The 13,763-nt window shown below is 34.2% G+C and overlaps 1 protein-coding gene across 1 annotated transcript in view; it reads left to right on the top strand.

The window, feature by feature from the left end:
* Alms1 (Alstrom syndrome protein 1) overlaps positions 1-13,763 on the top strand; it is a gene marked incomplete in the record, with an annotated part of 128,189 nt that overhangs the window by 86,482 nt on the left and 27,944 nt on the right. Inside the window, 3 exon segments of the mRNA XM_013514678.1 lie at positions 549-719; positions 8,074-8,211; positions 9,477-9,644. Of these exon segments, the coding sequence (XP_013370132.1) occupies positions 549-719; positions 8,074-8,211; positions 9,477-9,644 (477 nt within the window).

Below are 13,763 nucleotides of genomic sequence, written 5' to 3'. Positions count from 1 at the left end.
CAGTGATTTTATATTTCATGTATACTAATATTTATAGTCTTCCACTGGAGATACAGGCACTGTTGAATTTTGTCCCAATTATTTTTAAGTATCTCTATTCTTCATAATGTACCTTATAACCCAGGCTGATAATAAAAGTGTCTACTATTTTTATACATCCCTTATGTTTGTTTATGCGGTAACTTCTGCCTAAAATGCCTTTCTACGTACCTTCTTCTCCAAAACAAAAAACCTGTGTTTTTGCCTCCAAGATAGTTCTTCCAAAAACCTTCCTGAGCTGCAAATAATTTCCCTTCTGAAGTGGTCAGTATTCCACTCCATATATCTTCTCTTATGGCATTTACTTCTCTGTCTTGTTTTATTGGTATTTATTTTATATGTCTTGTAGTCCAGGTTGACAGGCAACCCCTTCTGATTACCTTACAACACTCACATTGTGGTGCCTTTTTTTCATAGAAGTGGTCAAAGTGGTCAAATTTTTAAAATGCCTTTCCCAACTTTCAGTCTCTATTTGTGCTAACTGTATTACTTTCCCTTTTTTTCTGTAGGATCCAATGATGCTATTGCTCCAGACTTTCCAGCCCAGGTGCTAGGTACAAGAGATGATGACCTCCAATTCACTGTGAACATTAAACATAAGGAAGGGATCTACAGTAAGAGAGCAGTAACTAAGGCATCCTTGTCAGTGGGGCAAAAAGCCTTTCACAAAGATAATGCAGGTGACTGGAATGGCTTATTAACTCTTTTTCATCCTAAATGAGAATATCAGCTATATTCTTTTTTGAATGTGTTTTTGCAAACATTTCTCCTTGTATGTATACTGGGTGTATGCAAGAAAAAAATATTTACAAAATTCTTTAAAATGTTTCAGCAATTTTTGAAAATTATTTTTACTATGGGAAATGAGATACATTGCAACTTTTGAAATGAATTCCCACTCAAATATGTTTCTATGAACTAAAGTTCATAGAAAATCTTGATCAATCAAATAAGATTTTGGGCTTCTTTTGAAAAAGTAAAGTATGTTTGAGCTGAGTTAATATTCTGCAAAGGCAGTAATAGCTGCAGCTGAGCTATTGCTGTGCCCTACTGGCAGGATCTGTTCTCCTGTTTGCTTCTGTTTCCAAAACAGACTCAGTAACTTCATTCAGCTACTTCGTCTGTCTGGTCAGTGTGTGTGTGTAAGTTTTGAACTTTATCCCTAGATTTAGACCCCACCATTTTATAAATGACTTTAATCTTAAGAGACTGACTTGTTTTTTTTCTTCTGCATCCCAGACATTGTACTTCTTTGGTTTATATGTGATAATATGTATTAAGTGAAAACTCCCAATAGCTACTGAAAATTTTGTGTGTATAATTACTATGTTATATTTATACTTTTTGTCCCTGTATATAGATATTAGTCACACAGGCAATACTGATTCTAGGACAGTTTTAAAACAGAGTGGTTCTATGTTGTAGTTTTGGCATTGTGTCAATGACTTTGTTAAGAAAAAGGATGAAAATATGCTAGCTAAAATACATTTATTCTTCTAGATAATTTTTACCACAATGCAAAGCATGCAGAAGTCTGTTTTTAAATGCCTCTTGAAATGAGAGAAAAATAGGTATGTTTGTTAGCTGACATCGAGGCTGCGAAGTAAATAAAAGAAACATTTTTGTAAAATATAGTTCATAAATGAAAACTCTCAGGCACTAGGAATCTCTTACCTATTTGCTACTGTCCATCTATGGTAGTAGCAATTGAGTTGACAGATAACCCTAAGATCCTGCTATCAGACTGTCCATCTATGCTAGTGGCAACTGAGTTGACACAGATAACCCTAAGATCCTACTGTCAAAAACTTTCTGAGATGGTAGGTATGAAAAATTGGCAGGATACAGGTTGTAGATTAAGTGAGCTCCATCAGAAGTCTCCAGAAAGAACTCACTAGCTATAACTCGTCCCTGGGCTTACTTTGGTAAGGATGGTATGTTTGACGTAAAGTTAGGCTCAGTTTATTTCAAGCTAATTACTCCTAAAGCCTCTCATCAGGAGTAGTTGGCCCTCAACCTCAGGAGTAGTTGGACTACTCTTAGACCTTAGACTTACCATAATGAAAAGTACTCTTCCTACCTCAGACTGTTGGCAGTCTGTTCACCTTGACCAAAGTCCATTCTCAGAATTCTTACCTAAGAAGATTAAAGGTTAGAGGAGGGAAAACATGCTGAGGAAGTTGATCAGGGATTTATGTAATAGTTAAGTGAGCTCATAAAAATATGATATCAGAAAGAAATAAAAATCTCCTGGAAGGGTTGGACTAGAAAAGTGAAAAAATATTAGAAAGTAGAAAATAGAAAAAGGGAAAGAAGAGAAAGGAAAAAAACCCTCAAGATTTGCCTTAAAAGTTCAACATCCAGATAGGTGTTCCCTAGACAATAAAAAAGATAGAAGGAATCAAAGGACCAGTATAGGAATACATTCCAGTGCCGACGGATCTGAATTACTTTATTTAAAAGGGACTACATGAAAAATGCACACCAAATTACATGAGTTTCAAATTTCATAATACTGGTTAGAAAAGATTCTAAAAGCTTCAAAAAGGAAACTTGGGTCTCATATAGAGAAATGGAAATCAGGCTGACATTAAACCTTTCGAAAGCAAAACAGGTAACTAGAGACCAAAGGGATAATGTCTTAGAAATTTGAGGAAAAATTATTTAACTAAAACATGGGAGGCTTTTTGTTTTGTTTTTTAAAGGAAGGAACAATTGGGGGGCGGGGCACACAGGAGAGAAAAAAAAGTTGAAACTCCTCCTTTGTAATAATTGTACAGAAGGCTTAGAACCAGTTCTAATTAGGACTCAAGAAAAGTTAAATTCATAGTATACCCTGTCTATGATGGCGAACCTTTTAGAGCAAACAGCTTGCTGCATCATGTGTGCCATAGTTTTAACCACCATTGCTCTATGTGATTAATTGTATTCAGAAAATTTCAATTTTTTAAAAAACTATAAGGATGAAGTAGGAATTAGTACATAGAAACTTAGCAAGTACAAAAACAAGGTAATTATCCTTCAAGAAAAGCAGAAATTTCTAAAAGAAAATAAATGTAATTATAGTGTACTAGGTGGCTTAAGTGTGATTAATAATTGCATACCACAATCATTTAAACACTACGTACTTATTTAATTGGATGTTGATTCAAATCACTGTTAACACTATTTACAAAGGATGATCTAAAATTTATTACAGTAAAAGGCACATTGCCATTAATCCCTCTCAAAATACTTTCCCTTACTTCAAACATACTTATCCTATCTTCTTACCACTTTCTGAATAAAGATGGAGAATATTTGAATAATAGAATTGAAAAATTTGATTTATAGATGATAGCAAAGTTTTGCATTTTAAAAAAGCATATGAGGGCTAGGGTAAAAGAGCTCAGGAGTAAAATGCTTTTTTATATACTTGAGGCCCTGAGTTCAAACCCTAATACCACCAAGACACAAAAAAACAATCACCAACCACAGAAACACATAGAAAAATTGATGAAAATGTTGGTTTGAAAGAATGGATGTTCAGACCAGTCTCCAGTTTCCCTGACCACAGTGTAGCTAAATTTGAACTGAACAATAAAAGTATAGACTAACAAAATAAAGGAACCTATCTGTAATGGGTTGAATAGTGTTCTCCTAAAATTTATATCTATCAAAAATTTCAAGATGTGGCCTTACTTGGAAATAATGTCTTTGCAGATGTAATAAGTTAAGAATCTTGTTTGACCTGTGTTCCTCTTTAAAAAAAAAAAAAAAAGCGAAAACCATGTTAGGATAGAGCAGAAACTAGAGTTATGCTGGCACAAGCTAGGAAACACCAAGGCAATTGGAAACTGGAAGGGACAAGTAAGAATTCTTTCCTTAGAGCTTTCTCAGCATGGCCTAGCAGACAGCTGGCTTTCAGACTTGTACCCTGTAGGTCAGATTAAGTTTCTTTTGTTTAAAGCTGCCAAACTTATAATTTGTTTTGGCAAGCCAAGGAAACTGATAAAATCATTTATCATTTGAAAATTTAAAAGTGTAATTCTCAATAACTCAGAAGTTAGAATCAGAATGGAAATTATATATTTAGAACTGAATAATAATAAAATTCTATTTTCAACTTGGGAAAGATAGCTAAAGTGATATTTAAAGATGAAATTACATACTTAAATACAAATATTAAAAAATTAGAAAAGTCCAGTCAAAATCTCAGCAGTTTTTCCAAGAAGTTAGTCAGCTTATTATAAAATTGATAAAAAAATACAGAATGCCAAGAATAGCAAAAGCAATCTTGGTTTTTCTCCGGTACCGGGAACCGAACTCACGACCTTGTGTTTGCCAGGCAGGCGCTTTTGCCGCTGAGCTAAATCCCCAGCCCCAAAAGCAATCTTGAAAAAGAAAAAAATCTAGAGGATTTACAGTAGCACATGTGGAAACATATAAAACTGTAGTAATTGAGACAGGTGTCTCAATGATAAACAAACTGACCATAAGGGGAAGAAAAATTCCATTTTGTTTTGTTTTTAAAATTCCATTCTTATGATGCTCTTCCACAAGCACATTGCCCGAAGTTGGTGCTGGGAGTTGAAATGGTGGGAGTTGTACCTCACTGCCTCTGGGGCATTTCCCTCCACCTTTACCTTTCCTCAATACTGATAGAAGATGTGGTTTTAAAGGCACAACTACCTACCATGACACCCACCAAACCCACACTTCTGATGTTTACAAGAGGAGTGGAGGGGTGGGTAGATAGTTGAAGGCCAGGAAAGATGAGCACCCAGTGAGGGTACTGAATGGGATGGTATAGGCCTGGTGGCTTAGCGGAGCCATCTGCAAAGCTTGGAGGTCCAGGGTATCTGGTTAAGGCCTTGTGCTCTGTTACTATAAGCAAGTGCCCTCACTAGAGATTCCCATATGTCCTTGGTTGGACCATGTCTGAACAGCACTGGTCCTTACTAGCTGACAGGACAGAACTCTTGGGGAAGGTCTTAATTCTGCAGAACCAGGAAGAGCCAGAAAACATTGCATTGATATCATCACAAAATCTTTCTCTATCCCCAAGGAACTGTGTAGTGTAAGTTAAAAATGGGTTTCATTTTTAAATAAACAAACTTAATCAAAGAGGAAAAAAACCCAGAAACAAATTTTCCATATATGGGCTTGTGTAAGTTTATACACAGCCTCAGTGAATTTTAATAATTCACTGACCTCTATATTTGTGTATTTTTCTATGCATGTTTTCTACTATACAGTAAATATCAACAAAAAGTAAACTTAGAAGTAAACCTTAAAGGGCCGAGGATATAGCTTAGTGGCATAACGACTGCCTGGCGAGTGAAAGGTCCTGAGTTTGATTCCTGGTACCAAAAATAAATAAATAAATAACTAAAATAAACCTAAAAGGACATGCATGATTATTGTAGAGAAAATTATAAAACTACATTGAAATATATTAAGGAAGGCCTAAATAATTGGAGAATTGTGCAATAGTAGTAGTAAATTAAAGATGTCATTTCTTATTAAATTGATGTCTTAAATTCAGTGCATTGCTATTCAAAATGTCAGGAGGATTTTCCATACATCTTGACAGGCTGATTCCAAATGTCTTGGTTTTTTTTTTTTGTTGTTTTGTTTTTTTGAGACAGGGTTTCCCTATGTAGTTCAGGCTGGCCTTGAAGTTACTGTGTGACCCAGACCGACCTCATACTCACAGCAATCCTCCTGCCTCAGCCTCCCACGTGCTGGGATTACAAGTGTGTGCCACCACACTTAGTTGATTTTCAGAAATTTAAAAATAGGTTGAAAAAATAAGGGAACTTACTATAGCAGACATCAAGACTTACTACATATGTAGCTTACTTTGAGGTATAATTTGTAAAGGAATAAACAAATGTAAAACAGACTGATGACTCAGAAACACACCTGTGAATGTAGAAACTTAATACAGTATATAGGAAGATAGCATAACAATCTATGGAAAAAGGATGAAGAAGATGAATTATTCAATAGTGTTTGGGCCATTGATTTAAATATACATATATATATATACACACACACATATATACACACATACAATGAATATATATTATAAAATCGATGAAAATATAGAAAAATACAAAAAATAGAAAAAATACAGAAAAACTAGAAAAATACAGAAAAATTATATATAAAATATAGAAAAATTATCTAGTTTATGTATATATAAACATAAAAACTATAGAAAAACTTAGAAAAATCCCTCCTGCACACTGAACAAAAATGTATTCCAGGTATATTTGCTGTCAAAAAGAAAAATTTTAAACTTTTAGATTTTAGATGATCCATCGTTTTGATGATACAGTTGCTATGGCAAGCAGGAACACCAAAATGACACCTAGGATTCGGAGGCAGATTTTTATTCATGTCCACAGGTAGTGATTGGGATCATTTCTAAAATATAAGGCTCCAATCTCTGGTGGTCTAGGGCTTAAATGGGATAAGCAAGCAGGAAGTACAGAAGCAGAATGGCTTGTCAGTTGGGGATTGGTTCTTACACTGTGTATCATAGTGACTAAGCTGTGCATCACAGTGACCAGCCCTTTCTAAGAAACAAAAGTAACAGGAATTGTAAGCAGAACTATTACCTGGGCAGTTAACAAACTGAAGTGTACTGGCCTTGCGGGGTGGGGCAGGGAGAGACATCTTCTGCTACAGTGTAAAGATTTCTTAGGACAAAGCACAGATCCTAAGGACAAAATAAATAAAGCTGCCATTATTACAATGACAAATTTCATGCTTTAAATACATTATAAGCTATTAAAAGACAGATTAAGGGAAGATACTTGCAATTATGTAACCAAAAGGAAGATTTATAAGAATGTTCATTAGTGCTTTTCAGTATTAAAAAATCAGACATAGCCTTACGTTGATTGACAGGTGAATTTGATATGTTAGTACAGTAGAATACTACACAACATTGAAAGTCAGAGTCATATATTAAATCTCAAAATCATAACAGAAAGGCATGTTGCTTAAAGGGTATATACAGTATTGTACTCTGTATATGAAGGGTACATTTAAGACTAGGTTATACATTATTGATTAATGTTGATTATCTTAATGTTGATATTAATACAGTATAGTAATGAATTAAAAGCATTTTTGCAGTTGATAAACTAAATTCACTATGAAGGTTACTACCGAGATGAGAGAATGCCATTGAGACTTCACACAAGGAATCATGTCTGTCTGTAATGTTTTATTTTTTAAACTCAGTTGTACGTAGTTGGTATTCATTATTTTATTTATATTTTCATTATCCTTGAAATATTTCATTACCTTGTAATGTTCAAAAGATTTCAGAAGACATTTACATGAAAGATCAGGAGAGTTGAAATAATAGAATTAAGAAAAATTAAAGGAAAAGAGCATGATAAATAAACAATGATAAATAAAACAATAAAACCAGTCATTGTTTATTTTTATATTTATTGTTTGTTCTTTTTAGTAATCCCTATTGCCTTTCTGATTTCTTTGTTGAAAAATATACTTAGAAATAGGAAATGGCATACTAAGGAAAAGAAAAGAGAATCAGAAAGTATTAGACAAGTTTTAAAGAATATAAATAATTACATTAGATTTTTTAAAAAATATATGAGAATGCTATATATAAAATCTAGATGATGTAAGTACTTTTCTTAGACTATTTAAAACATCAAAATTGGCTCCATAAATGTAAAAGCTTTGAATGGGTCAAAGAAATTGAAATCATTGTTCAAATCTACTTTCACTTTGAAAAACAACCTGATCTGTACCTGTTTTTACTATTGCATCAAATTATCAAAAAACAGGTTTTAATTAAAATGTTAAATGTACACAGAAAAATATGATAAAGTTTCCAATTCATGTCATAATTATTGTATATTGGAACCTAATAGGTACCTTTTCCCTAACTTATAAAGAGGCTTGGGGTTTTTATTTGCTTTGGGGGGGAGGAGTGGGAGGGTCGCTTGTCTATTATGTTTATTATCTTTTCCTTTTCTGTGGCATCAAATGATGTCATTGTTACAGAAGCCTCAATTCAAGTGTCCATTACTGGGGATAAGAACCTCTCAATCAAAAAACAGAAAGAGGATATCTTCAGTCAAGGGGTAAAGACTAAGACTGCCTCGCCTGAAGAAAAAGAATCCTTGCAAAAAGACACTGCAGGTAGCTGAATGGGCTTGTCAGTATACAGTGGCTGAATGAGTTTGTCTGTATACTTTGATCTTCTGAAATGAGACTGTTCCCTTACGAATATAAACAGAAGTGTGTTTTCTAGTCTCTTCTTCAGTCCTCCTCTATCTTGCTCATATATGAAATAAGACTTTTCTAGCCACATTTTTGGTATGCTGCAGCACTTAAAATTGGTATTTTTAAGGCTCTTGGAGGTTTTACCTAATTTTTGAATATAATACACGAATTAATCTCTGCTAGAAGCTCATTTAATTGCACTTTTTCCTTTACTAGAAAAACATTTCAATGCCATGAGATTCTGGTTCTCTAATACCATTGTTGTATATAAGCCTTTATTTAGGCATTCAGCTTATTTACTTCCAGGTTACCTATGTAGTTATTTTACTTCAACAGGAATATGCTGATTAGAAATATCTATACTAGTGTGAATATGTTAGGCTTACCTTTGTCTCAGAGATGAAGACAGAAACAACACTGGTTAAGAAAGATAGGCAAAATACAAAGTCCAGACGTATACATCCAGGGTTGATGTGCTCCGAGTATCATGGAACAGTGCTCATTCTCTTCTGTTGCTCTATAACATTTTTGACCTCCCTTCTCAAACTGTAGCTCTCAGCCCATATTACAGCTATCAGGAAGAAGAGAAAAGAAGTATATTCCTTCCTTTGAGGGTACTTAGAAGTTACATTTACTACATACTCCCCTTACATCCTACTGGCCAGACTTAGGCATATGATCACACCGGGCTATCATGGCAGGGAGGCTGGGAAATACCTTTATTCTGGTAACTGTGTGCACAGCTAATGTTAGAGTTCTATATTAGAAGAAAAACAGATACTAGAAGACAGCTGGTATTCATGCTACAATTGTAAACTGGAAATGTGTTTTAGAGCAGAATTAGCTGCTTTGCCTAAAATGCTTCTTTTTCCACCTCAAGATGTGTCCCATTTTCTAACACCCAAATCACTTGTCCAGAGTTCAGACAGCTCTTGATTAGTTTTTCTGTCTTTGAGTATTTAGAATTTTCTCTCTCTCATGGTATAATTTTAACTTTGTATGACATCTGTTAACGTAAATGTTCTTTTTTCTCCATTTTAGGCCATTTTCTAAACAAGTACCTGATCTTTTTATTTTTGCAACACCAGTACCAATGCCTTCACATAGTAGATGTTTTACAGGTATTTTAAATATTCTTTTGTCAAGTTGCTATTGCTGATGTGTTACTTTTCCTGTCTTAGGTTCCAGTGATGCTGCTCCTGCGGAGCACTCAGCTCAAGTACAAGACACAAAGGTTGAAAACCTACCAGACACGAAAGCCACTAAACAGAATGAGATTGGTATTAAGGGGACCATTCATAAAGAAGCCTGGACAGAGGAGAAAGAATCCTTACACATAGATATTTCAGGTAATGAGATTGAGGGTATCTGTCTGTCTGTCTGTCTAGGTATCTGAATGTCAGTGTTTGTGTGTTTCTATTTTATTCTAATAAAAATACAGCTTCATGATTTAAACAGATCATTCTTTATACTATACAAATCATTTTAATGCTGCTTTCTTTTGAACAAACATACTGACTTTTAAAATAATTGTTATTTCTGGGAAAAGGTACAGCAGTTTAGAAAAAGGATTACGAACAGATGGAGTTGGTCCTTTGTATTCATGGATTTTGCATTTGTAGAGTCAATTCCAGATCAAAAGCATTTGAGGGAAAAATTATATCTGTTTTGAACATGTACAGACTTTTTCCTTGTCTTTGTATAAGTACAGTATAACAACTATTTACATAACAGGAAATTTGTTTAGGTTATATGCAAATACCTCCCATTTTATACATGTATATGTATATATGTCTGTCTTGCTATTTTATCTATCTGTCTTATATATATACCTTATATACCTATTTTATATAAGATAATTGTGGCAACTGTGGGCAGTCCTGAAAGATACTAATGTCTCAGTACCAAAACAAGGAAAACATAAAATCTAAAGTTATTCTAGAAGACTGTGACAAAGCCAATGCCAACATCAATACAACTTTTTAAAAATTGTGAAAAAAGGAGCTCAAATCAGGTTACTTTGTGTTTGTCCATGGCCCCATTTTTATGAGATAAAAGCATATAGTACACAAGCCATTACTACCTAGCTATTAAGCTTCATTTCTTAGAGGAAGACAGAATATCCAGATCATGAGAGAAAGGAGTTAAGGGGCTAATCTTACATACTGTATTTTGGAAATAGTTCCAGTTGAACTGCTTACATTAAAAATACATAAAATTAATTGTATAAATTCAACATTAATTCAACAAAGGTACCAGTACTACACAATGGAGCAAGGATAGTCTGTACAGCAAATGATGTTTGGAAAACTGGATAACCACATTTAAAAGAACGAAGTTGAATCCTTACTTTATACCATATACAACGATGAACCCAAAACAGAAAGAGACCTAAACACAAGTAGTAGAACCATTAACACTCCTAAAAGAAAACATAGGGGAAAAACTTCAGGAAATTGTAGTTAGCAATGATTTCTTGGCTATGACACCAAAAGGACATGTAGCAAAAGCAAGAAATAGACAAATGAGACAATATCAAACTTAAAAACCTATGCATCTCAAAGGAAACTTAGGAATGTGAGTAGGCAACCCAGAGAGTGGGAGAAAATATTTACAAATCATAAATGATAAGGGTTTAGTAACTGCAATAATAAGTAATGCCTGCAACTCAATAACAACTACCACCACCACCACCACAGCAAATAACCTGATTTAAAAATGGGGAAATGGCTGGGTATGGTGGCACAAGCCTGTATTCTCAGTTACTCAGGAGACTGAGGCGGGAGGTTCAAAAGTTTGAGGCCAACCTGGGCAACTTAGCAAGATCCTGTCTCAAAATAAAAAAAGGACTAATGATTTAACTTAGTAGTAAAATGTTTGCCTCACACATGCAAGGCCCCAGGTTCAATTCCCACAATCTCCTCACTCCCCCTCTCATCAGAGGACATACCAAAATCTAGGGGGAAATGTATATAATGATCTCTACCGAGATGTATAATGATGAAAAGAAGAATCAGAACTAAGATAAGTAGAGAAAAGGGAGGTGAAAGAAATGTAAATAGGCTCATTTCATCTTTAAAATTGATAAATCAAGAAACACATGTATAGGTACAGTATTTAAAAGTATAAAAGTTACCCCTAAAAGAGTTAAACATCCAAAATAGGTAGAAAAACAGTAAGGGTAAGCATGGAGATAGAGGGGGAGGATAAAAGAGAACAGAAAGTAAATTTATAACAAAAAATAAAATGGACACCTACCTAACATATGATTGTAGCCAAACTAGTACAATATCTCATTTTGATTATAGCCAACCTAGTACCTCATTTTGCCTTGATTTGCATTTCCTTCATAGCTAATAACATTGAATGTATTTTGTGTTTATTATCTAGTTGTGTTTTCTTTGGCAAAATGTCTGTTTAGATGCTGGACTGGTTTTTAATTAGGTTGTCTTTTTATTACTGGGTTAGAAGAATTCTTTAGTATTCTAGCTGTGTACCCCTTAGCAATCAGATACATGATTTCCAATTATTTTATCCTATTCTGTGGCTTGTCTTTGTGGGTGTGAGTATATATGTATATGTATATATGTGTGTATATGTGTGTATGTGTGTGTGTTGCTGGGGATTGAACCTAGGGCAGTATCCACAGCATAATTTTTCTTGATGGTATCCCTTTGAAGGAAAAGTTTTTAATTTTGATAAAATCTAGTCATCTAGTTTATTTTATCTTTTATTGTTCATGTTTTTGGTATAGCCAAGAATCCTTTTGTGAAGTCCTAGGTCACGAACATTTATATCCCTGTATTTTCTCCCAAGTATTTTATAGTTTTAGCTTTTACATTTAGGTCATTTATCTATTTTGAGTTAATTTTTGTATGTAGTATAAGGGTTCAACTTTATTCCTTTCCATCTGGATATCCAGTTGTCATATAACTGTTTAAAAAAGTATTCTTTCTTTACTGAATGGTCCCTTGGTACCCTTACTGAAAATTAGTTTTCTGTAGAGATGGATAATTATGTTTCTGGACTGTCAATAATATTCTGTTGACTGATATGTTTATCCTTACGACAGTATGTCTTAGTTACTTTTCTCTTGTTGCTGAGACAAAATACCCAACACCCAAAGTTAAAGGGGAAAGGTTTATTTATTTAGTTCACAGTTTGTAGAAATTTCAGTCTATAGCTGACTGGCTCTAAGGCAGAGTGGCACATGGCAGAGAGGTGTCTCAGAGGAGAATAGTTCATGGTATACAGAAAACAGCAAAAGCAACAAGGGACCTTAACAGCAACTTTCTGCTACTTATATTGTATCCAGGTTATTGGGATTGGGGTAGTGCCAAACCAGTCAGTGGACTAAGTTAATAATTGTCCACGTTTAATCCTAGCTTTGCACCATGAATCAAGCACACACACTAGATCCAGCCACCTCTGATAAAGCCTCACCTGTGACTGCATGTGGCTTTGGGGGGATATCTAGACACAAGCTCTAACACAGTACCATTCTGTCTCAGTTACTATTGTTTAGTAGTAAGCTTTGAAATTGGGAAGTGTGAGTGCTCTTACTTTGTTTTATATTTTAAAATCGTGTTGGCTCTTCTGGGTCCCTTTTAATTCCATGTGAATTTTAGAATTACCTTAGCAATTTCTACAGAGTGGCAAACTGGGATTCTGATAGGGATTGCTTTAAACTTGAGAATTAATTTGAAGAGCATTTCTTTCTTAATAATGTGAAATCTTTCAGTCCATACCATGGATGTTTTCCATTTATTTAGATTAATTTTATGGCTTTTTAGTTTTCAGACTATAAGTTTTATTGGCTAAGTACATTTTAAGTACTCTATTGTCATGTTATTATGATTAGAGTTATATTTAGACATAAGCATTTAATTTTTTGATCTGATAGGTATTAATAAATCAGCATATATTATACATATGTATTTGTGGTACTTGTAATGTGCATAACTACATAAAACAGTATATAAATAGTTTTTCTGTTTGGTATGATGAAGTTGTTTTTTTTTTTTTTTTTTTTTTGTACCCGGAATCTAACTCACGACCTTGCGCTTGCCAGGCAGGCGCTTGTGCCACTGAGCTATATCCCCAGCCCCGGTATGATGAAGATTGCCAGACTGTGTGGTTAGAACTACATTTATACATGACTGTACTTATTTGATATATATCCATATTCATGTTTATGCTTGAGGTGGAATTGTTTTGATTTTCAGCTAATTTACTGTAAGTTTATAAAATTAATTTTTAAATATTTTTTTATCCTGAAGTCTTACTAAACTCCTTTTAGTTCTGATAGCTTTTTATGGATTTTTTAGAGAAGCTAGAATACAATTCAGTTAGGTACATTTAAAATTTGAGATGGCGGGGGCTGGGGATTTAGCTCAGCGGCAAAAGCGCCTGCCTGGCAAGCGCAAGGTCGTGAGTTCGGTTCCCGGTACCGGAGAAAAACCAAAAAA

Source organism: Chinchilla lanigera, unplaced genomic scaffold (assembly GCF_000276665.1).
Source record: "Chinchilla lanigera isolate Chin_1 unplaced genomic scaffold, ChiLan1.0 scaffold00023, whole genome shotgun sequence".
Classification (NCBI taxonomy): Eukaryota; Metazoa; Chordata; class Mammalia; order Rodentia; family Chinchillidae; genus Chinchilla; species Chinchilla lanigera.
This window is presented reverse-complemented; position numbering and strand designations above follow the sequence as displayed.